Genomic DNA, 24,870 nt, shown 5'->3' with positions numbered 1-24,870 from the left:
CACTCTGTAGACCAGGCTGGCCTCGAACTCAGAAATCTGCCTGCCTCTGCCTCCCGAGTGCTGGGATTAAAGGCGTGCGCCACCACTGCCCGGCTTCATAAAATTACTTTGTTGCTTCTTCATAACTGTAATTTTGCTAAGAGAACACACAACATTTGTCTTTCAGATCCTGCTTATTTAATTACCATAATGATCTTCAGTTTTCATTAATTTTCCTGAAAATGATAATTTATTTTTTATAGCTCTCTAAAATCCCATTGTGCATCACATTTTCTCTAAATATTTATCTGTTGATGGACATCTAGGTTAGTTCTATACCTTGGCTTTTAGGAATAATGTAGCAAAAAACATGGTTGTATAAGTATCTCTCTGGGATGCTAAATTACAGTTTTGGGGTTCGTGGTATATAATTCATCTCAATAGTGATTTCTGTAGTGGCTGCAGCAGCTCTTATGCCTTCTAGTGTATAAATATGATTCCTAGTTCCTCATATCTTCACTGGCATTATGTGTTTTATTGATGTTAGCCTACTGGCTGGTTTTGTGTGTCAACTTGACACGGGCTGCAGGTATCACAGAGAAAGGAGCTTCAGTTGAGGAAATGCCTCCATGAGATCCAGCTGTAAGGCATTTTCTCAATTAGTGATCAAGGGGGGAGGGCCCATTGTGGGTGGTGCCATTTTTGGGTTGGTAGTCTTGGGTTCTATAAGAGAGCAGGCTGAGCAAGCCAAGGGAAGCAAGCCAGTAAGTAATATCCCTCCATGGCCTCTGCATCAGCTCCTGCTTCCTGACCTGCTTGAGTTCCAGTCCTGACTTCCTTTGGTGATGAACAGCAGTGTGGAAGTGTAAGCTGAATAAACCCTTTCCTCCCCAACTTGCTTCTTTGTCATGATGCTTTGTGCAGGAATGCAAACCCTGACTAAAACAGATGGAATATCAAGACAGTTTTTTTTGTTTTTGTTTTTCCTTTTTTGTTTTTTCGAGACAGTGTTTCTCTGTGTATTCCTGGCTGTCCTGGAACTCACTCTGTAGATTGGGCTGGCTTCGAACTCCAAAATCCGCCTGCCTTTGCCTCCCGAGTGCTGAGATTAAAGGCATGCACCACCACGCCTGGCTTTTCTTGTTTTTTTTGTTTGTTTGTTTTTGTTTTGGTTCTCTTGTTTCATATTTACTTTGTTGTTGGAATCAAAGGGTGGTTCAAAAAGTTTAATGTCACTTACCAATTAAGAAAGTGCATACTTAAATTTTAAAAGGTTTTGAGAAAAAGGAAACATTCGTGGTATGGGAGATAAATGAGTTGGTTTGTAGTTTGATTTTTCACTCTTAGATGAATTGGTATTTATTATACATAATAGAAGACATTTTTACTCTAGTATCAGTAAAGGATTTTCTTGTTAGCCTCTTTTTCTGCAGTTGGATTAACATTAAAATCACTGTTTTCCAGGTTCTTTAAAACATACTTAAAAGCTAAGTATAATATAATATCTGCACTGTACTTTTTTTTTTTTTTTTTGGTTTTTCGAGACAGGGTTTCTCTGTATAGCCCTGGCTGTCCTGGAGCTCACTTTGTAGACCAGGCTGGCCTCGAACTCAGAAATCCGCCTGCCTCTGCCTCCCGAGTGCTGTGATTAAAGGTGTGCGCCACCACGCCTGGCCTGCACTGTACTTTTTAATAAGTTTATTTTATAACTAAATGTATCTAACCTACTTCAGTTTTTTTTTTAAAAGATTTATTATACATAAGTACACTATAGCTGATTTTAGATGCACCAGAAGGGGCATCAGATCCGATTACAGATGGTTGTGAACCATCATGTGGTTACTGGGAATTGAACTCAGGACCTTCAGAAGAGCAGTCAGTGCTCTTACTCGCTGAGCCATCTTGCCAATCCCCCCACTTCAAGTTTCTGAGGAAGGCTTTTAATGTGTTTGTTTACTTAATGTATGGTTTTCCTTCAAATGAGGCACTTCTTAAACTATAGGCAATGTTTTTTTTTTTAATATTTTTTATTAGGTATTTTCCTCATTTACATTTCCAATGCTATCCCAAAAGTCCCCCATACCCTCCCCCCCACTCCCCTACCCACCCACTCCCACTTTTTGGCCCTGGCGTTCCCCTGTACTGGGGCATATAAAGTTTGCAAGTCTAATGGACCTCTCTTTCCAGTGATGGCCGACTAGGCCATCTTTTGATACATATGCAGCTAGAGTCAATAGGAAATGTTTTATTTTGACCAAAAGTTAGTTTGTTTTACTTAGGTCAGCTTGCTTTCTCTCCTAATTTTAATATATGGTTATTTCCTAGTGACTTTTCTCTGTGTCTTTTTAAGGTTAACAATCAAGATGGTACATGCTGAAGCCTTTTCTCGTCCATTGAGTCGGAATGAAGTTGTCGGTTTAATTTTCCGTTTAACAATATTTGGTGCAGTAACGTACTTCACTATTAAATGGATGGTAGATGCGATTGACCCCACCAGGAAGCAGAAGGTAGAAGCTCAGAAACAGGTATGAGGATGGCAGGGGTGAAGGCCATGCTTCCTGTGCCAGCAAAGACTGTTTACCCAAGCTAAGATTGTAAATGTAAAACTTGGGTGATGATTCCTTGCTGCAGCTTTTCAATATCAATCCTAAAAATCTTTTTTTTTTACTCTGTAAATGAATATCACAAGAAAAATTATGAATGACAATACAGAGGTTTTTGTTGTTCTGTTTTTGTCTGCATTGCATTTGTCTGATTGTAACACAAGAGTCAGAGACCTATTTACTCATACTTACTTTCTTTGTAGACCAGGCTGGCCTTGAACTCACAGGTCCACTTGCCTTGCCAACTTTGGTTTTTAAAACCCTCTTTATGTACCTGAATGTAACAGTGTAACTCCTCACCATCCTTCATCCCTCCTCTTCCCCACACACCTCAAATCATGGAAATCAGTTTAACTCTCAGGTCAGCATTTGATAAATTCCCATCATTTTAGCCTTTTTTCCCCCTGGTAACAGGGTGTCTCTCTCTCTCTCTGTATGTATGTATATGTATGTATGTGTTTGGGTTTTCTTTCTTTCTTTTTTTTTTTTTTTTTTNGTTTATTTTATTTTTTTTAAAGATTTATTTATTGATTATATGTAAGTACACTGTAGCTGTCTTCAGACACTCCAGAAGAGGGAGTCAGATCTCATTACGGATGGTTGTGAACCACCATGTGGTTGCTGGGATTTGAACTCCGGACCTTCGGAAGAGCAGTCGGGTGCTCTTACCCACTGAGCCATCTCACCAGCCCATGTGTTTGTTTCTAAAGACTTATTTTGTTTTTTTTGAGGCAGAGTTTCTCTGTGTAGCCATGACTGTCCTGGAACTCATTCTGTAGGCCAGGCTGACCTGGAACTCAGATCTGCCTGCCTCTGCCTCCCAAGTGCTGGGGTCAAAGGCATGCGCCACCAGCACCTGAATTTTTTTTTTTTTAACATTAACTGGCAATTCAGGATTATATAGTACAATTGTAAGAGAGAAATATATATACTAATCATAAAAAGATGTTAAAGGTGTCGAAGTAATTCGGACTCCTTATTAATTACTTAATTTGTTGCTTTGGTTGTTTCTTCTATGTCCACTTAAATTGGATCAACGAGTGACGTCAGTGGAAACACAGAGGATGTCTGTTTCTGACCTGGTTAATAGTTGGTCTGTACTTTTGCTCTTAATATCATGTATTGTCTGGGTCTGATGAAGAGCCTGAGAGCAAGTGTTACCTCGTGAGAGCCCTTCCTGCTTTCTTCTGGGCCTTCTACTTTCTCTTATTCTACTCAGGCAAAAATACCAGTATTTTAAGGAAGGCCTACTTAAGCAACTGTACTGTACATAGCGGGAAAGAAGGAGACCATGAAAGGACAATGAATGGTGTAAAAGGATAAAAACAGCTGGAGCCGGGTGTGGTGGCACACGCCTTTAATCCCAGCACTCGGGAGGCAGAGGCAGACAGATTTCTGAGTTCGAGGCCAGCCTGGTCTACAACAGCCTGGTCTACAAAGTGAGTTCCAGGACAGCCAGGGCTACACAGAGAAATCCTGTCTTGGGGGGGAAAAAACCAAAAGAACAAAAACCTGGCATGGAGCTGTTAGCTATAGGTTAGTTCCCTTTCTCTGACCCACCTTCCCCGGAGTCCCCGTTATCGTCTCTGTCCACAGACGCCTGGCTCGTGTGAGGCCCACCTTTTAAGAGGTGAGCATTGATGAGAAAGTGTGATTGTCATTGAGGGTTAACAGATAAGACTGCATGTAATTTGTTTTTTGCCCAGACATTTTTCCTTTTCTATTAATGCAGCCTAGAGTTAGAGGCTTACTTCATGGTGTTAAGACTGGATAACTTGTCCACCCCGAGGGATGTTATTTTGGAGGTATTTATAAGGTAGATTTTTGTGTTGTATTTGTTTATTAATCATGCCTTGTTCTCCAAAAAGAGAAACTAGTTCTTCAGGACTGGGCCTTTCACATTAGAGAAACCAGGGTTTAAATTCCAGTAATTGGACATTTTAGTTATATAACCTTGGCAGCTAATACCAGAGGTGCCTTCTCAGGCTTAGAGAGGATATCGGTTTCCCCAGAACTAAATGTACAGATGCTTATGAGCCACCATGTGGGTGCTGAGGGTCAAACCTGGGTCATCTGAAAGAGCAGTCACTGCTCTTAATGACTGAGCCATGTCTTTAACTAGTCCTTTTATCTTTTCTGTTACTGTTTCAACATAACCTGAAGCTATAAATGAAACTGTTATTGCAGGAGAGAGACATGGTAAATGATTGTGTATTTTCTGTTTCTATAAAGTTAAAAATGTATTATGTGTGTGAAGGAACATACATACACCCCCCCCACACCCACATACCCACACACGCCCACACGCCCTTGCCCTAGAGATGTGGTAGAGATCAGGGAAGAACCTGTGGTAGTCCTCTCTCCCTGTTGTATCATGTGGGTCCTGGTGATCAAGCTCAGATCTCCAGGCTTTTGGCTTCACAGCATACTCAGTTACCTCCTGAGCCATCTCACTGGCTCTCTCTTATATATATATATTATACATAGGCACACATAGATGCACACATACATTTCACTAGCTCTCATGTGTGTGTGTGTGTATTTTTTATATTATATATATTTTATATTTTACATTATATGTTTAAAATACATATATATATATATATATACACATACATACATACATACATATATATGTTGGTTTTTCGAGACAGGGTTTCTCTGTATAGCCCTGGCTGTCCTGGAACTCACTTTGTAGACCAGGCTGGCCTCGAACTCAGAAATCCGCCTGCCTCTGCCTCCCAAGTGCTGGGATTAAAGGCGTGCGCCACTGCACCCGGCTTGGAAGACTTTTTTAAACATGGTTTAACAGAACACCTCAGTTCTAAAATGTCCCCTTAATTGAAATTTTAGTCTGTAGGTATAGAGTGATACAGAGTTGACGACCAGTGATCAGAAACTCCATGTTACGTGGAGAAGCAGAGACAAATGTGCATTGTGATCAGAGTATAAGCTGCAGAGTGGGTGGCTTCAATTGAGCTCCTGTCCCTTCTATTGGCTAACTTTTCACCTAGAGCAAATTATTATTACTAATATTTTTACATTTAATGTGTGTGTGTGTATTGTTTGTGTATGTGTGGTGTGTGTATATATGCCTACTCACCTCTTCCATGGTACACATTTGGAGGTCAGAGGACAACTTGGAGGAATCACGCCATGTGAGTTCCGTGTGAGCTCAGGTTGCCAGGCCTGGTGGCCAGAGCACTTGCTTGCTGAACTGTCTTACCAGCCCATGATAAATTACTTAATCATGCTAAACTTTGGCCTGTTCATCATGATATGAAAAAAATCATACCTACTTCCTGAAATCTGAGTTCATTTATTGTGTTTTGACTTGTTTGCAAAATCAGGATATGTTTCAATTTTATCTGAAAACTTTTAGATCTTTATTAAGGAAACAAACTCCATTGTCCAATGTTTTTGATTCTTAATTCTATGGGCTTTTATCTTGACATCTTAACCTATAATAATCCTACTAAGAAAGAAAAGAAACTACAAGGTCTTTTGAGAGCCAGTGAACTTACTGATCTTTTCATTCCTGTGTCATGTGTCCTATTCTCTCTCTTTCTCTCTCTCTCTCTCCTCCTCCACCCCACCCCCCGCGTTCTGAGACTGGTCTCATGTAGCCCAAGATGACCTTGAACTTGCTCAGTAGCAGAGGAGGACCTTAATCCTTCTGCTTCTGCTTCTACCATGGGAGTGCATGCCCACCTCTCACCCCCTTCTGCCTCCATCATGGGATTACATGATTACGTCAAACTCGGCTTCTGTCTCCGCTGTGGGAGTACATGTCCACCTCGAACTCATCCTCAGCCTCCAGGTGCTGAGAGTCTTCTGTACCGTCACGCCCACCCAGCCTTCCTTTATCAAAAGCTGATCAACTGTTACTGGTTCAGTAGAGTGGATCCTCAATTCACAAGGAGCCTAGAGTATCCTTGGAAGAGTCTTACATCTTGCTGTTCATTGCTGTTTAGACTTCTTTGTTTTGAAATGTCAGTGTTTAAATATCAGAACAAAGATTGCTTGTCTTTTTTTCTCTCTAGGCAGAAAAACTGATGAAGCAAATTGGTGTGAAAAATGTGAAGCTTTCAGAATATGAAATGAGTATTGCTGCTCATCTAGTGGACCCTCTTAATATGCATGTGCGTATCTTTAATCTTACCTTCTTTAACTTTTACCTTTTTTTGGGATGGGGCCTGTCTGGCAGTCTGTGACAAAAGATCTGGAGGACCATGACTAATGTCAGTGGGTCTCTAGGAGTCAGGAGGTACTCAGCACGGCTGCAGGCACAGATGTGATTCATTGCACCAAGTATATACAGGACAGCAGCAATAGAAAGATAAATGGAACAGAGCCTAGAGAAAGCCAGCCTCACGTTTCTAAGAGTGCTTCACCTCCCAAATACGGGGATTACAGGTGGGTGCTGTGCCTATCTGCCTTCATGTGGATTCCAGGGATCTGAACTCCTGTCTTCATGCTTACATGACAAGTCTTTCCTTCTTACCATCTCCCCAGCTCATTAGTTGTACTTTTCATGAATAAAAATTGCAAGTGCAATTTCATGGGTATATATCTTGTTTCTAAAACTAATGCCTATTGTGTTTCACAATGAATATAATTACATTCCTGGTAAATTCTTCCTTAGTAGTCAGTGCTAAATTATTTGTGCTAAATAATTTTGTTCTCAGTTTTCCTTTGTTCTCAGTATTTCTTTCTCCTGAGGGAGTGAGTTTGTCTTGTTCATTTACAGATGTTTGTGTGCTTCTTGTTCTTCTGTCGCTGGAATTGAATCCAGCAAGAGTCTTATATGCTAGGCAAGCTCTCCTACTGAGCCTTGGTGCTTTGTTCAGTAATAAGCAATTGTTAAATTACTTTTTTCAGAGTCATAAAGTTTATTAATTTAGTTACTCCCATGAAAAGTTTTTACTTATTATCTACAACTGTAACCTTTTATTTACATGTAATTATTAGATTATAAAATGACTTGCCATTTGTGTCTGTATGTATAAGTTGTGACATTCATGTTTAACTTTTGCCAGGTGACTTGGAGTGATATAGCAGGTTTAGATGATGTCATTACAGATCTGAAAGACACAGTCATCTTACCTATCAAAAAGAAGCATTTGTTTGAGAATTCCAGACTACTGCAGCCTCCAAAAGGTATGTTTAGTGTATGTATTTGCCTACGCATTAAGAGGGTAAAAAAAAATTTAAGTTTCTTTTGCCTGTAGGAACTCTTTTCCTTGAAATCAGATTCTTAGAATGCCAAGGTTCATTGAATTGTTTCATGAAGAACATTTTTTTTCCTGAGACATAAAGAAGTTTAAAATATTTACTCATTCTTCCACTTCTGAAATTTTGGTGAATTCCACTGTACAATAATTCTTCTATTTGAAATGCTTGTTGACTACGAAGTAAGTTGAAATTTGGAAAATTAGGTCTAAAGACATTTTTCTTTAGAAAAAAAAAAAAAAAAACAAACACAATTTTTTTTTTGGTTTTTTTTGTTAATTACTTTAAATTTTTTTTTTTTTTTTTTTTGACAAAGCCAGAATTTTGTTGGTTCACAACTCTAGTGATTTTATTTTTCCTCTTAGCAGTTTAATTTTTGATGTTAATGACTTTTTTTTTCTTTTTTGTTTTTCGAGACAGGGTTTCTCTGTGTAACCCTGGCTGTCCTGGAACTCACTCTGTAGACCAGGCTGGCCTCGAACTCAGAAATCCGTCTGCCTCTGCCTCTGCCTCCCGAGTGCTGGGATTAAAGGCGTGCGCCACCACGCCTGGCTGGAAAATCTTTTTTTTTAAAGATTCATTTATTTATTATATCTAAGTACACTGTAGCTGTCTTCAGACACTCCAGAAGAGGGCATCAGATCTCATTATGGATGGTTGTGAGCTACCATGTGGTTGCTGGGAATTGAACTCGGGACCTTCGGAAGAACAGTCGGCGCTCTTAACCACTGAGCCATCTCTCCAGCCCGGAAAATCTTAATCTGCTAAAAATTAACACAGTTACACCACAGGGGTAAAATATTTAAAGTGATAAATGAATTCTTTGAAGCAAATCAGATTCTTAAAGTACTATGTGTATTTGTGATGTGATGGTGTATCTGCAAGTGTAAAATCCTGAGCCTTTTGTCTGTATCTGCACTTTGTTTTAAAAACTCTGAGACTTAACTGATATGTAAAAGGTTGCTACTAGTTAGATGTGCATTCCACATTAAAATGTGATTCTAAATTTATTTTTAGCTTTAAATGAAATGACATTATATTACTGTTCTTTATTCTTTTATATGACTACCCTACAAAACAAGTCAATAGACATTTTAAACACCTAAATGACTTAGTTAAAAATTGCAGAGAGGGGGCTGGCGAGATGGCGCAGTAAGAGCGCCGACTGTTCTTCCGAAGATCCCGAGCTCACCGAGTTCAAATCCCAGCAACCACATGGTGGCTCACAACCATCCGTAACGAAATCTGATGCCCTCTTCTGGAGTGTCCTAAGACAGCTACAGTGTACTTACATATAATAAATAAATAAATCTTTTAAGAAAATGCAGAGAAGAGGCAGGCATGGTTACAGGTGCCTACGGTCTCAGCACTGTAGAGGCTGAGGCAGGAGGAGAGAGAATGTGAGTCCAGCTTAAGCTACAGAGCATGGGCCACCCTTTAATAAAAGAAAAGGTTGCTTGAAAATATTAACAATTCAGTTGGACAGTTGTGGCACACGCCTTTAATCCCAGCACTCGGGAGGCAGAGGCAGGAGGATTTCTGAGTTCCAGGCCAGCCTGGTCTACAGAGTGAGTTCCAGGACAGCCAGGACTACACAGAGAAACCCTGTCTTGAAAAACTAAAAAGAAAAAAGAAAAAAAGAAAATATTAACAATTACTGGTAACAACAAAGCTTACAGATTTACATTTTAAAATCAGGTTTTTGGAAAGCTTAGTTTAAAATGATTAAACTTGGATTGATGGATATTACTTTAGTCTTAAAAAATTAATACCAGTGTGAAAATATGTGGATGCTTTAAGGAAAAGTTTGATAACAAAATTGTGTTAACATTGTGGAAATAGCTTTAAATTTTTCACTTAAAAATACTTAAAGTATTTCTGAAGGAAAAATGTATCACAGATGTTTTTCTCTTGCTTTGATTTTATTTTTTTATTTTTTCCAAACAAGATGTATTGTCATGGAACTAGCTCTGTAGACCAGCCTGGCCTTGAACTCTGAAATCTGCCTGCCTCTGCCTCCTGATCATTGGGGTTAAATGAGCCACCACCACCCACTTTGTTTTGAAGTTAACTTTTCTTATGTTTTGAGACAATATTGGATAGTTCCAAAAAGCTTTCAGTTTATTTCATTATGTACCATCTATTATGTTGTCACTTCTAAAGTATTTTATGAGAAAAGCTGAGCTTTAACTTAAGTATGTAAGACTAGATTAAAATTCCAAACCTGGCTATAGATAATTTATGACTATGACCATAATTTTAGGGATGATTCAGAAAATTCTACTCCATTTAACTGAGAAACTGTAATGATTGACAAAGACCTTAAACTGTTAAGATCTCTTGATATGTTAAAATATTAACCTTTTTATTTTGTATTCAGAGGCAGGTTGCTGTCAATAAAGATTAAAGGGGATGACATCATTTTATCCTTTGGAAAGTAAAATGGTCCTGACTGAAAGCTCCTTTCCTTTCCTTTTTAGAGAAGATGTGTATCTGGGAAAAGACATTTGTCCTCTTTGCTGAGACAGAAATCTGAGCAATAGCAAATGTGTTTGCCACAGTCTGTTTAGAAATCGCATTTTACCTAGAGGTTACCATCTGTCAGATGCCGCAGAGTTCAGCTTGCCAAGGTGGAAGGCATTTCTACTGTTACATTAATAGAGGCATTGAATATCGAGAAATTTTTATTAGTTCTATGCTGATTAGCATGTAAACTGAAGAAATCTTTATTTTCTTTAAGGTAATAATAAGATAACTTTGATTTCCAGGTGTTCTTCTGTATGGACCTCCAGGCTGTGGGAAAACATTAATTGCCAAAGCAACAGCCAAAGAAGCAGGCTGTCGGTTCATTAACCTCCAGCCTTCGACGCTGACTGATAAGTGGTATGGAGAATCTCAAAAACTGGCTGCTGCTGTTTTCTCCCTTGCCATAAAGCTACAGCCTTCTATCATATTTATTGATGAAATAGGTATGCCATTTCCTATGTGATCATTTTAAAAAGCCATTTAAAGGTGCTATGTAGAGAAACAGATTTAATTTTAGTATTTATCTAGGTTTATCGAAAACCAAAAGATTTGTTCTTTTTTTTTTTAAAGATTTATTTATTCATGTATGTTATGTATATGAGTACACTGTCTTCATGTGTATTGGAAGAGGGCATCAGATCCCATTACAGATTGTTGTGAGCCACCATGTGGTTGCTGGGAATTGAAACCTCTGGAAGAGCAGTCAAGTGCTCTTAACTGCTGAGCAATCTCTCCAACCCCAAGATGTGTTCTTTTTAAAGAATTTGTGTGGGTGACTGTGCCATGTGGAAGTCAGAGGACAGCTTGGTAGAGTTGGTTCTTCCCATTTACACAGGACCAGAGGATCAAACTCATGCTACCAGGTTTGTGCAGTTATAGCCTTTACCTTTGAGCCATGCTAGCTTCAAAAGGTATAGTCTAATATGCCATGTGTAATTTCCATGATATAAAATGGGCCATAGTTTGTTTACTCTCTCATTTGATTAATGGCTATCTCGTCTCAATTTTTTTGTTTTTTTTTGTTTGTTTGTTTATTTGTTTTTGTTTTTTTTTGTTTTTTTTTTCCCGAGACAGGGTTTCTCTGTGTAGCCCTGGCTGTCCTGGAGCTCACTTTGTAGACTAGGCTGGCCTCGAACTCAAATCCTCCTGCGTCTGCCTCCCGAGTGCTGGGATTAAAGGCGTGCGCCACCACTGCCCAGCTTCTCAATTTCAAATAATATATATGTTGTAGACTTACATGTGTGAATATTTTCTTATGCACATGATTGTCTATGATAAATACTTAGAAGCTTTATATAAAGCTTTTCTTTAATATTGGGATTACTTGTTCTTGAAAGTATTGCACTAAACTGAGGAGGGCAGGGTGAATGCCTGCAGTCCCAGAACTGGGGAGGCTAAGGATCGAGAGATTGTCTTTCCTTGTTTTGTCTTGTTTTGTTTTACATATAATATGAGTTAGGAATTTAATTTAATTTTATTTTTCCAATTTGGATAGTCAACTTAGAAGAAGAAAAAAAGACTCCTGCCTTTGTTTGTTTGATTGATTGTTTCAGAGTCAGGTTTGTCTGTGTAGTACTGGCTATTTTAAAATTCACTCTGTAGATCACCAGGCACCCATTTTACCTTTTATGCCCTGAGTTTTAGTGGACTCCGAATTTTTGTGGCTTATATGTTCTTGTTAAAACATATTGTTATGGAGCTGTAGAGATGACCTGCTGGTTAAGAACACTTGCTAGTCCTCCAGAGGACCTCAGTTTGACTCCCAGTGTCAGGTGGCTCACGACTGCAGGAGTAGAAACCCTGACTAAGACAGTGTGGTTTTGATTTGGGTGTGTGTTCTCTTCAGTTTACTCTTTCAACTAATTTTGAATTTTTGGTGTATGTCTTGAACACAAAAGTTATAGCTGGATTTTTTAAAAAGCGTAACTCTCTTTAACTGGAAAGTGCCTAATTTTCATTTATTGTGAAAGCTAATATAGTCACATTCATTTCTGTTACATAATTTTGTCCTTTTTGCTTGCCAGTCTGGTAGATAACCTCTTGCCCTTTAGAATTTTTCTTTCTCTTCTACACATTTGAAGCTATTTATTCTTTTTCTTCTATTGAAACAATTTACATACCTGCTTATTTTAAAAAGCCTAAGCTCCCCAGGCATGGTGGCTCACCACAGTAATCCCAGTACTTAAGAAGCCGAGACTCAGTTTGTGTGAATTCAAGGCTGTCCTGGGCTACAGAAGGAGAGAGACTCTATCTTAAAAGTGAAACCAAAATCTTGGGTATGTACGTACACATACACCCACACTCTGCTTAATTACCATCTACAGAACTTCTTGGTCAAGTATTCAGATCTTCCCCCCTTTTAAAGTTAAGTTGTTAGCTTATTTTTGGGTTCAAGTGCACATTTGTTTAGAATCGAAGTCCAGTTAGGTACATGTTTTGCAAATACGTTTTCTAGTATAGTTTTTCTTTTCATTTTCTTAACAGTACCTTCTTATTTATTTATTTATTGAGACAAGTTTTCTCTATATAGCCCTGTCCCTGGTACTCACTCTCTCTTTCTCTCTCTCTCTCTCTGTAGACCAGGCTGACCTTGAACTTGAACTCATGGAGATTGTATTCTAATTTGCTCAATAATTGACCAGGATTGTCTTTATCAGGATAATACCTGAAACAGCATAAATAATCCCCAACTCTCTTTGTTGTTTTACGAACTTCACAGCCTTTTTAATAGTCTTAAATTATACAATGAATAAATTACCCATCATTAGTTACTAAGTTAAGAACCCTCTTCCTTTAGACTCTTTCCTACGAAACCGTTCCAGTTCTGACCACGAAGCTACAGCGATGATGAAAGCTCAGTTTATGAGTCTCTGGGATGGACTGGACACTGATCACAGCTGCCAGGTATTGTAACAAACGCTTCCATAGACGTTTAAGGTTTGTTATCAGTAGGAGCTTTATAGGGCTTCTTACTATACTTTTCAACAAAAAATCTTTTATGTATTTTTATATTTAGTGCTAAGTGATAAGGAGCCAAAAGAACATAGTTTTTATAAACTTCACTCATTTTAATTCCTACCATCAGGTTTATATAAGTAGAAGAGATAACACTCCCTGTATAGTTGCTGCTGTGTGACGCTGAACCTCAGAGTACAAATATTGAATAATGATATGTATCTGCCTCTAATCAGTGCTTCATCAATGGTCATAATAAAAAATAATGTTCTGCCGGGCGGTGGTGGCGCACGCCTTTAATCCCAGCACTTGGGAGGCAGAGGCAGGAGGATTTCTGAGTTTGGGGCCAGCCTGGTCTACAGAGTGAGTTCCAGGATAGCCAGGGATACAGAGAGAAACCCTGTCTCGTAAAACCAAACAAACAAACAAAAATGTTCTGTATATAGAGTAGATTTTTGAAAGAGGATCATATAAAATGAAAATGAAAAATGAGGCTTCACAAATAGTCTTTTTTTTAAAAACTGTGTTTATTTTAACTTATTTATTTTTATGTGTATTGGTATTTTCAGTACATATGTCTGTATGAAGGTGTGAGATCCCATGCAACAGGAGTTATAGTTGTGAGCTACCATGTGAGTGCTAGGAACTGGACCTGAGCTCTGGAAGAACAGCCAGTGTTCTAACCACGGAGCCATCTCTCCAGACCCTTCACAAGTGGTCTTAGCCCTGCAACTTAAGCCAGACTGAACTTGTGTCATTTCTGGAAAGTGTGTGTGTGAAACAAAATACTGTACTCTGATCCCCTGGAGCTGCCCCTGAGTTCAGTTGCACATGCTGCTATGGGACCACTAATCAAGACAGAACCTTCAGTGCACAGTGGCCACACCTGTTATCCTAGTTATACAGGAAGCTGAGACTGAAAGTGTAAAGGATTAAGGTCAACCTGAGCCACATTATGAGGTCCCATTTCATAAAAATACTGGAAATTTTGTAACCATAGCCAATCAAATAATTTATTTGTGCTCATATTTTTTCCCCCGTAATATTGATTTCTGACAGATTCACTACATGATACTGAATATCTTCAATTTGGTGTTCCTAGTTAATCTTTTTCTTTTTCCTCAAATAAACTATTCTTGAAAAGCAAATGATAACGTTGGGGGAGAAGAGATGCTTTAATAGCTAAGAGTGCTGGCTGTTCTTGCAGAGGACCCAGGTTCAGTTTCCAGCATCCACACTGACTCATGTACCTAAGCTCCAGGAAGGGGCTGCTCTACCAGCCCCCATCCAGCTTCTCTTGAATCCAGGGAGAAAAAACACAGACACACACAGTTGTTTAATTTCAATTTGCCTTTTTGGCACAATTGCTGGGCGCTACTTATCTCCTGCCTGGAGAAGCTCTGCATCTTTCCACCTGCCCTCAACTTTAGTTGTTCAGTTACATCTAGTCCCAGCTAAACACTCCCTACCTCCCACCTGTAGGAGCAGCCACAAGCCACCGACTGCTCTGCTCAAGATCTCAAATGGCTGGCTACCTTTTCTCCCTGAAAAGCATGGAGAAGTCTTTCCTTGAATCTGTCTCTTCCTGCAGGGGCCTGGAAATCCCACCTATTCCTTCTGCCCAGCAATTGGCCCATGGCTTTTTTTTTCTTTTTTCTTTTCCTCCGGAGACAGGGTTTCTCTGTGTAGCTCTGGTTGTCTTGAACTCACTCTGTAGACCAGGCTGGCCTCGAACTCAGAAATCTACCTGCCTCTGCCTCCCAAGTGCTGGGAGTGTGATAGGCGTGTGACACAACTGCCTGGCAGCCCATGGCTTCTTTACTGCTAGATCAAGAACCAATTGGGGAACAGGACCTTAGCATCAGAACCACCCCTACACACACACCACATGGTGTCTTATAACCACAAGTAAGTCCAGTTCTAGTGGATTCAGTAGGGATGCAAAGCAGTGCGTATGAGTGCATTCACACAAAACATGCATGCACACAAAATAAATGCAGTTAGTCTAAAAAACAATGTATTTTTAACAGACAAATTTAGTAAATGATCATTGCTGATTTCATTTTCACAAGAGATAGGCTGAGTGTTGGGGCATTTACCTGTAATTCCAGCTCTGGGAAGGTAGGAACAGGAGGATTTCAAAAGTTACAGCTAGCCTGGGTTATGTGGTGAGATCCTGCCTCAAAACAAAACAAAGTGCTGGAGAGATGACTCAGCTGTTAAGAATTCTTCCAGAGGTCCTGAGTTCAATTCCCAGCAATCACATAGTGGCTCACAACCATCTGTAATGGGTTCTGATGCCTCTTCTGGTGTGTCTGAAGATAGCAACACTCTACTCACATATATAAAATTAATCATCTTTAAAACAAAACAAAACTGGCTGGTATAGACCCACAAGCCTGTAATTGTAATGTTTAGGAAGCTGACACAGGGAGATTCCCAATAGCAGACCAGCCTGTGCTATATAGTGAAGCCTATATATATAGCCTGTGCTATATAGTGAAGCCTGTATATATAGCCTGTGCTATATAGTGAAGCCTGTATATATAGCCTGTGCTATATAGTGAAGCCTATATATATATCCTGTGCTATATAGTGAAGCCTGTATATATAGCCTGTGCTATATAGTGAAGCCTGTCTGGAGAAGTCAAGGATTTGGGATGTAGTAGTTAACTGTTTGCCTAGCATGCCCTGAGTTTAGTCCTCAGCATTGCAATATAAAAATAAAAAGAGTGAGAAAAAGATCACCTACTTTGATGGCTTTACATACAATAGAATGCTAATAAATCTCCTTAATGCTAGATATAGATTCAGTGGAAGGGAAAAAACTACTATAAAGTCAAGATGTCATCTTTGTCATCTAGTTTGGCTTTGAACTTTAAATCCTTTCTTTCCTGAGCACAGGAATTACAGACACATGGCACCACATATTTTCTTTTAGTACAAGTGATTTATCCATGTTACTTAGTTGTGAGTTATGAAGTCTTAGTGATTATGTGTATTGTATATTTGTGTTTTAAATTTCAAATAAAATAAAAAAACCCTTAGCGTGGGAGAGAGTCTCCATGGTGCAGCATGCTTGTGGCAGGCAGGCAGGCAGAGGACACCTTGAAGCCGTTGGTTCTCCCCTTCTGTGTAGACACCAGGATCCTAACTCAGGACCTCAGGCTTGGTGATAAGCCTGCTTACTGCTGAACCCTTTCACTGGCCCTGCACATGTGGTTGCTACCCAAGAGCCCAGGCTTTCTATAGACATTTCTTATAAGTTTCCCTAACCTGTAGAGTGTGTGATGTACACATCATACAAGTGAGTCTCTTGATGACATCCTAGTACCATAAATTGGAACTCAGAATCAGAACTCATATTATTCTCCAGAAAATGAACTCATGTGTCCTTTTCATCACCTCTTTGAAATACAGTTTTATGATGAGGGGAACAGCCTTTAGTTAGTATAATGGTTAGAGAAGAAACCACATTATAAATGAGGGTGACACTTACGGAACATTTCCTGTTAATAATTGGCTTTAATGAACATATAAGATTGGTGTAGACCAGTGGTGCATGCCTGTAACCTCAGCATGTAGAATGTTGGAACGAGAGCCATTGCAGTGTGATGCCTGCCTGATTTACTTAGTGAGCGTAGGTCAGTCATGTCTGTATAGTAAGACCCTGTCTTAGAAATAAGCCAGGTATGGTGACACATGTCTTTAATCCCACTCCTTGGAGGCTAACACAAGTGGATCTTTATATGTTGGAGGCCTAGTCTGTCTGTACAGTGAGCTCCATGTCAGTAAAGGCTACACAGATACCCAATAAAATAAAGTGTAAGGCTTATTAATGGAAATACCTTACAAACTGCCCAAAATTAATTTCCTAAATAATAATGTTTAATGTGTTTGAGTGGTTGGACAGTTAGGCCATGTACGAGAAGATGTATTAGGTTATACCTTCTTCACAGCAGACTATACAATACAGAGGCAGTGGAGGAGACTCTAGCCATTCCTGGTGAGCTAGCTCCTCAGCAATGTGTGGCATTTTGGTTTGCAAAACCACAATTTTTTTTCCCACAAATAACAATTGCTATTTTCATTAATATGTGTTTTGGCTTGAAGAAGGGAATGATAGTGTCGCTCTTTTTCTTTTTTTTTGTATGTAGAAAAGGTTAAAATTTATATTTATAATCTTGAATCAGAGGTTTTTTTATTTTTTTTTTAAAGATTTATTTATTTTATACATATGAGTACACTGCCATTGCTCTCTTCAGACACACCAGAAGAGGACACCAGACCCCATTACAGATGGTTGTAAGCCACCATGTGGTTGCTGGAAATTGAACTCAGGACCTCTGGAAGAGCAGTCAGTGCTCTTAACTGCTGAGCCATCTCTCCAGCCCATTGAATCATTTTTAAATGTATTTTACTTTTTTGGGAAACAGTTTTTCTTTCAGATTATGTTTTCAAAGACTGTTGATAGATAATGTTTGGATGTTAGATAGCTTTCTGGCAAACGTATTATCATAAAAGAAACAACAGTAAGTGGTGGATGAAGCCTGTCATGACAGCTGGGCACCTTAGCAACTAATGATACAGTCTTCCTTCTCAGGGAAGTGAGACATAAAGAATAATGGTGTTTTCAGTACCTTCATAAATAAGGATTTGAAGTGTAACTTTAGGTTTGCTTACTTTTTAGAGATTTATGTATTTTTATATATATGAGTACTCTATATGAGTAGCCATTCCTCTTAACTGTGGAGCCATCTCTCCAGTTCCCTTAGCACACATTTTTTAAGGTTTTGCTTTAGTGTCTACTTATTTATTTATTTATTTATTTATTTATAAAGATTTATTTATTTATTATGTGTAAGTACACTGTAGCTGTCTTCAGACACTCCAGAAAAGGGCGTCAGATCTTGTTACAGATGGTTGTGAGCCACCATATGGTTGCTGGGATTTGAACTAATGACCTTCGGAAGAGCAGTCGGTGCTCTTACATGCTGAGCCATCTCACCAGCCCTATTATTTTTTTGTGCCTACTTTTTAGAACATTGCTGTAGATACACATGGTGCCTTCTGTGGTTTTTGCAGTTTTCAACAAGCTTTGTTCAATATTAGTTCACATTCCTCCTAACAGTATATCAAAATACCCTTATACTTTTTTGTTTTGAACGAGGAAGGGTCTTACTCTGTAGCCCTGATTGGTCTGAAATTCACTATGTACACAATGCTGGACTTAACTCAGATCTGCTTGTCTTTTCTTCGTGCTGGGATTAAAGGCGCATACTAACATGAACTTGTACTTTTTCCCTTATTCGATTAATAGCTCATTAAGTCACTTTTACCCATCTTTTACATTTGGTAGACATTTTAAATTTATTACTTTAATCAAACAAATTGTAGAAAATAAAAATAAAAGAATCAGAGTGGTAAGATTTTGTTTTAGGACACTTGATCCATACACAGACTTGCATAATGTCGTGGAACTTAAATATGTATTTGTACTTACATTTGTCCCCTCTAGATGGCAGACTTGGCTAATTAACAATAATTTTGCCCTGAAAATTTAAATATCATTACATGTAAAGAGTAAAAATAGGCCGGGTATGGTGGTGCACGCCTTTAATTACAGCACTCGGGAGGTAGAGGCAGGCAGATTTCTGAGTTCGAAGCCAGCCTGGTCTACAAAGTAAGTTCCAGGACAGCCAGGGCTATACAGAGAAACCCTGTCTCTAAAAACAAAAAAACAAAACAAAAAAAAAGAGCAAAAATAGAATATAAAATTTGGTAGATAGTTTAACTTACTTTAGAGTTATTTGAGAAATCTAAAGCTGTCAGGCAGAAATAATACTAGTGATTCTAGATAAGTATATTCCTATATAATAATAACAAATTATGTTTGTATATAGCAGGTCTATCTGCCATTAGGTTATTTATATCCTTACGAAATTTTCACCAAGTGTGGTGGTGACAAGTGTCTTTTATCTAAGCACTGAGGAGTAGAGGCAGGCAGATCTGTGAGTTTGAGGCCAGAATTCCAAGACAGACAGAACTGCATAATGATACCCTGTTTCAAAAAAACAAACCAAGACCTTTCCTTGTTTAGAACATCTTGGTTCTTATTTTTGTTGATTTTTAAAAATTGTTTTTCTTTTAAATTTTTTTTAAAAATGTGCATTGGTATTTTGCCTGCATGTATGTCTGTGTAAGGGTGTCAGATTCCCTGTAACTGGAGCTGCAGACAGTTTCGAGGTGCCATGTGTATACTGGGAATTGAACTCAGATCCTCTTGAAGAGCAGCCAGTTCTCTTTTTTTTTTTTTTTTTTTTGGGTTTTTCGAGACAAGGTTTCTCTGTATAGCCCTGGCTGTCCTGGAACTCACTCTGTAGACCAGGCTGGCCTCGAACTCAGAAATCCGCCTGCCTNATAGCCCTGGCTGTCCTGGAACTCACTCTGTAGACCAGGCTGGCCTCGAACTCAGAAATCCGCCTGCCTCTGCCTCCTGAGTGCTGGGACTAAAGGCGTGCGCCACCACGCCCGGCTTGCAGCCAGTTCTCTTAACCACTGAGCAATCTCTCCAACCTCTAAAGTTGTTTTCATTTCTGTATTTTTTTAAAAGGAAACTAATAGACTCAGAAGTTGGTAGGACTGATGGCATATTTTCTCCTTTAGAATTTTTCTTTTTTTAAAAAATTTTATCTGTAACTCATTTTTTTATACTCCATATTTCATTCCCCATCCCTCCTCATCCCATATCTCCTCCCCATCCTACGCCGTCTCCACGTGGATGCCCCCCTCCCACCCCACCTGACTTCTAAACTCTCTGGGCCTCTAGTCTCTTGAGGGCTAGGTGCATCATCTCTGAATGAACACAGACCTGGAAGAAGTCTACTGTATGTGTGTTGGGGGCCTCACTCATATCAGCTGGTGTATGCTGCCTGGTTGGTGGTCCAGTGTTTAAGAGATCTCAGGGGTCCAGATTGAGACTGCTGGCCCTCCTATAGCGTCACCCTCCTCCTCAGCTTCTTTCAGCCTTTCCTAATTCAACAACAGGGGTCAGCTGCTTCTGTCCATTGGTTGGGTGCAAATATCTGCATCTGACTTTTTCAGCTGCTTGTTGGGTCTTTCGGAGGGCAGTCATGATAGATCCCTTTTTGTGAGCACTCTATACCCTCAGTAATAGTATCAGGCCTTGGGGCCTTCCCTTGATCTGGATCCCACTTTGGGCCTTTTGCTGGATTTTTTTTTTCCTCAGGCTCCTCCTCCTCCTCTCCATTTCCATCCCTGTAATTCCACCATTCCTGATGTTTTAGAAGTTTTCTTCCCCTCTCCTTTCAGAGCTTCTGTGGTCTCTGAGGGTTGGGGTGAGCACAGAGCCTCTTACATGCTAGGCAAGCAGCCCTCTGCTGAGCCACCGTAGCCCTTGTCAGAGTTTCATGCTTGCTTTGGTTCCCAGCTTTCATTTGAAGTTGCATCCTGTAAGGTTTAAATTTAGCATACCACCCTCGGAGCTGGTGATCCAGTGAGATGAGGCTGTGAAATCCAGAGAGAAAGCACCTAAAATGCATCAAGTGCCATCAGAAGCCTCACACTTCCAGGGAAATGCCTTTTTCATAACATTGTCAAAGGACTTAAAGGGCACCTTTCACTCATACTCCCAGGATGTAGTCATTTAATAACCAACCATATTTTGTAAAATACAAAGCATATTAACATTTTTATAATTCATTGGTGTAGGCACTTACCATATTTGTGAAATACAGTGTTTTTGGAAACTACACTTCTGCAATAATGGATCTTATAACTGAAGAGTAGACATTTCAGTTAGTAGAAATCCAGTGAGTTTTCACCAGTCTTTCCAGATATGCAGTTGTTTGATTATTTTAATCTTATGATTAAATTAAATTTTACCTATAAACATTTGACTAATGCTGTTTATCATGAAATTTCTTGTAAACAATTAGCTTAAAAGCCACTTCCCAATGATGATGATCTCAGAAAATATTGTTGGTAGAGCTAATTAATGCCTCGTTTGTCTTTATATGTTTAGGTTATAGTAATGGGAGCTACCAATCGCCCTCAAGACCTTGACTCCGCTATAATGCGAAGAATGCCTACACGATTTCACATTAACCAGCCTGTAAGTACTCTTTATTGTATTGAAGAGGGAAGTCATTGCCTGGTTCTGTGACTTAGAACCAGGATCACTTGGTTTTTGGATTTCTAAAAAGAAAGGTATAAGGAACTCCTGTAGGCTGTGCCCTCTGATGCCTTTCTGCTTTTCTTACCTTTATCCTAAGGTCAGTGCATTTGCTCTTTCCCCTAGAAGTAGATAAGCCCCTCAAAGTTGCCTACGGGCTTTAGTAGTTTACCTTAGGAAGATACAGAAGAAAATCTGAATTAACGTTTTGGATTAAGACAGAATGAAATGTGGGAAGTAGAGGTTAAAGGATCATTGTTTTCTGAATTCTTAGCCTAGGACAATTGAGATTGATTATTACGAAGTTAGTGGTTCCAGAACCAATGTACTGTGCTCTAGCTATGAAGAAAAATGCCATTCCACTTCTCTTCCATTTGGTTTTGACACATTCGCACTCTGGAGCCTGGAACTCTAATAGGAAACCCACCACAGAGCGCAGGTACAGGTGCAGGCTGACCACGCTCCACAGTGCTACTCCCCAGGGCTGGTTCACAGTGCTGGTTCACAGTGCTGCTCCCCAGTGCTGGTTCACAGTGCTGCTCCCTAGTGCTGGTTCACAGTGCTGCTCCCCAGTGCTGGTTCACAGTGCTGCTCCCCAGTGCTGGTTCACAGTGCTGCTCCCCAGTGCTGGTTCACAGTGCTGCTCCCCAGTGCTGCTCCCCAGTGCTGCTCCCCAGTGCTGGTTTACAGTGCTGCTCCCCAGTGCTGCTCCCCAGTGCTGCTCCCCAGTGCTGCTCCCCAGTGCTGGTTCCCAGTGCTGCTCCCCAGTGCTGGTTCCCAGTGCTGCTCCCCAGTGCTGGTTCCCAGTGCTGCTCCCCANGCTGCTCCCCAGTGCTGGTTCCCAGTGCTGCTCCCCAGTGCTGGTTCCCAGTGCTGCTCCCCAGTGCTGGTTCCCAGTGCTGCTCCCCAGTGCTGCTCCCCAGTGCTGCTCCCCAGTGCTGCTCCCCAGTGCTGCTCCCCAGTGCTGCTCCCCAGTGCTGCTCCCCAGTGCTGGTTCCCAGTGCTGGTGAAGAGCTCACCTGTCTCCTTGCTACCTCACCCTCCAATAGGCTGTTATAGCTTCTTAACATCCTATATGTTCTATAGAGGAAAACAGTTTACACAGTTGTGAATTTAGTCAGCTTTTACATTGAAAACAATAGGTTCTCATGGCAGGTGATGTGTTCTATATGAGCAGCATATTATATGTATAGGCACTTAAGGGAATTTACATAGTTTATCCTTTCAGATTTTATAATAAAAAGATGATAACTCCATTTATAATCTTAAAATTTTTAACCTAACTCCATTCTAACCTTGAAGTCCTTCGTCCCACTTATATTCTCTCAGTTGCCAGATTCAGTTGATACAGTGAAAACGGGCTCCTAAGGTTAAGGCCGTGGGCTCTGTACAATTACTCTGCTAAGCCATGTGCTAGAGCCAACACTTCTGGTTCTTCTGGGGATATATATATATATATGTATGTATGTATGTATGTATGTATGTGTATATATATGTAGGTATGTGTGTGTACACACACATATACACACATACCTACATATATAAAATCATTTTATCGGATAAATCACTGAGGTCTTTTTGAGCAACGGAGAATGAGGTAGATAAATGAGACAAGCAAGGCCTTCCAGTCGTGAGGAGCAAAGATAAGAGGTGTGGAAGCAGGTTAGTGAGTGGGTTTGTAGTTGACTTAGAGCACTGAGGAAAACAGATGTCTATCAGTCTGGGAAGGTAGACTGCTGCGATGTTTACATGGACTGTGTATGTATGCTTCACATACATTCTCTAGTTTCCAGGCAAGGTAGTAGACTAATTTAAAGAACATTTGTTTACCTACAAGGCTTTGAACACTAGTGATGTTTATCAGAAATTCAGTTGTAGGACTGGCAGGATGGCTCAAAAGGTAAAGGCATTTGCAGCCAAGCCTGCTGACCTAGTTTCAGGAACCCACTTGGTGGAAAGTGAAAACAGATTACAGAAAGTAAGCTGACCTCCACTTGTACTTCTCTACAACATAAATATTTTTTAAAAGACTTAAAAAATTAAAAATTGAGATGTAATTCTAAAGACAGCTAAGGATTTTGATGTACCTGTTGTATTAAAAAGAGGGTTGGTTATTAAACTGTCAATATGATACAGTGTGCATTATCAAAATGAATTATAGTAGGTTTCATCAACTTGTTAGATTTATTTACTGTTAACAAACAAGCTGGAATCTTGGGCGGGAGAGATGGCTCAGCAGGTAAGAGCACCCGACTGCTCTTCCAAAGGTCCTTAGTTCAAATCCCAGCAACCACATGGTGGCTCACAACCATCCGTAATGAGATCTGACTCCCTCTTCTGGTGTGCCTGAAGACAGCTATAGTGTACTTACATGTAATAAATAAATAAATCTTAAAAAAAAAAAAAACAAGCTGGAATCTTGTCATTGTTCATTTTTATTTAATGTATCTTAGGGGTAATTCTTTTGTGTGTTAGCTACATTGTCAGAATTTAAACTTACCCTAAAATTCCTCCCCGAGTTAAGTACTTATTAACTGAAAAATAGTTGTTGGTGATCATCTAACACATCAAACCTTTCTGTTAGAAAGACCGAGGTATGGAAACAGCGGAGCTTTGTCTCATTTATTATGTGATTTTAAAGTGAGTTCAAAATTTTTTCTTAATATTAATAAGAATGAATTTATCCATGACGAATTTAAAATCCATTTTTATATAAGATGTTTCTTATTTCATCATCATCACCATCATTACTTACATACGATAGTCCTATTTATTATCACTACTACTGCTACTGTTTTTACTGTTTTAGCTAGGTTCTCATGTAGCCCAGGCTGGCTTGACTTCACAGTGTAGTTGAGGATTACCTGAAGTTCAGACGCTCCTACCTCAGCCTGCGACTCGAGGCTGGGATTCTCCAGCATAAGCAGCCTTTATGTAACTCTGTAGAGTGAGCTAAGTGTAGCTTCTGTTCTGATGTAAAAGTACCATGGATCACTGAAGGGAGATCATTAACATTCACATAAACATTCACTAATGAATGTTAATGAGCACAGGCATTTTACTGAAGTGTATTAATCATGTCCTCTAATTATTAGTGAAAATAGCCCATTTATGAAATGCCATAATGAAAAAAGTTACTTTAGAATGCTAAATTTTAAAATAAATAAAAGACAATTAAAAATTGACTTAAAAGGAGTTTTTGCGATGGTGAACTTTGATAAATTTAATGAGAAGAAAAAAGAAAGAAAACTGTATGACTATATAGGAAATTAGCTGGCATAGTAGTACATGCCTGTAATCTGAGCATAGATTACAGGCATGTACTACTAATCTAATCTGGGATAGAGGTAGAGAAATTGCTACAAGCTTGAGTCTGGCCTG

At 39.5% G+C, this 24,870-nt stretch overlaps 1 protein-coding gene across 3 annotated transcripts in view; it reads left to right on the top strand.

The window, feature by feature from the left end:
* Atad1 (ATPase family AAA domain containing 1) overlaps positions 1-24,870 on the top strand; it is a 61,089-nt gene that overhangs the window by 26,072 nt on the left and 10,147 nt on the right. For all 3 annotated transcript variants that reach the window (XM_021152107.2, XM_021152111.2, XM_021152113.2), the window contains exons 2-7: positions 2,330-2,504; positions 6,626-6,724; positions 7,622-7,742; positions 10,583-10,783; positions 13,138-13,244; positions 21,340-21,429. In XM_021152107.2, coding sequence (XP_021007766.1) covers positions 2,343-2,504; positions 6,626-6,724; positions 7,622-7,742; positions 10,583-10,783; positions 13,138-13,244; positions 21,340-21,429 — 780 coding nt within the window. In that variant the 5' untranslated portion in view covers positions 2,330-2,342. The remainder of the gene's footprint in view (positions 1-2,329; positions 2,505-6,625; positions 6,725-7,621; positions 7,743-10,582; positions 10,784-13,137; positions 13,245-21,339; positions 21,430-24,870) is intronic.

Source organism: Mus caroli, chromosome 19, assembly GCF_900094665.2.
Source record: "Mus caroli chromosome 19, CAROLI_EIJ_v1.1, whole genome shotgun sequence".
NCBI classification, from domain to species: Eukaryota; Metazoa; Chordata; class Mammalia; order Rodentia; family Muridae; genus Mus; species Mus caroli.
This window is presented reverse-complemented; position numbering and strand designations above follow the sequence as displayed.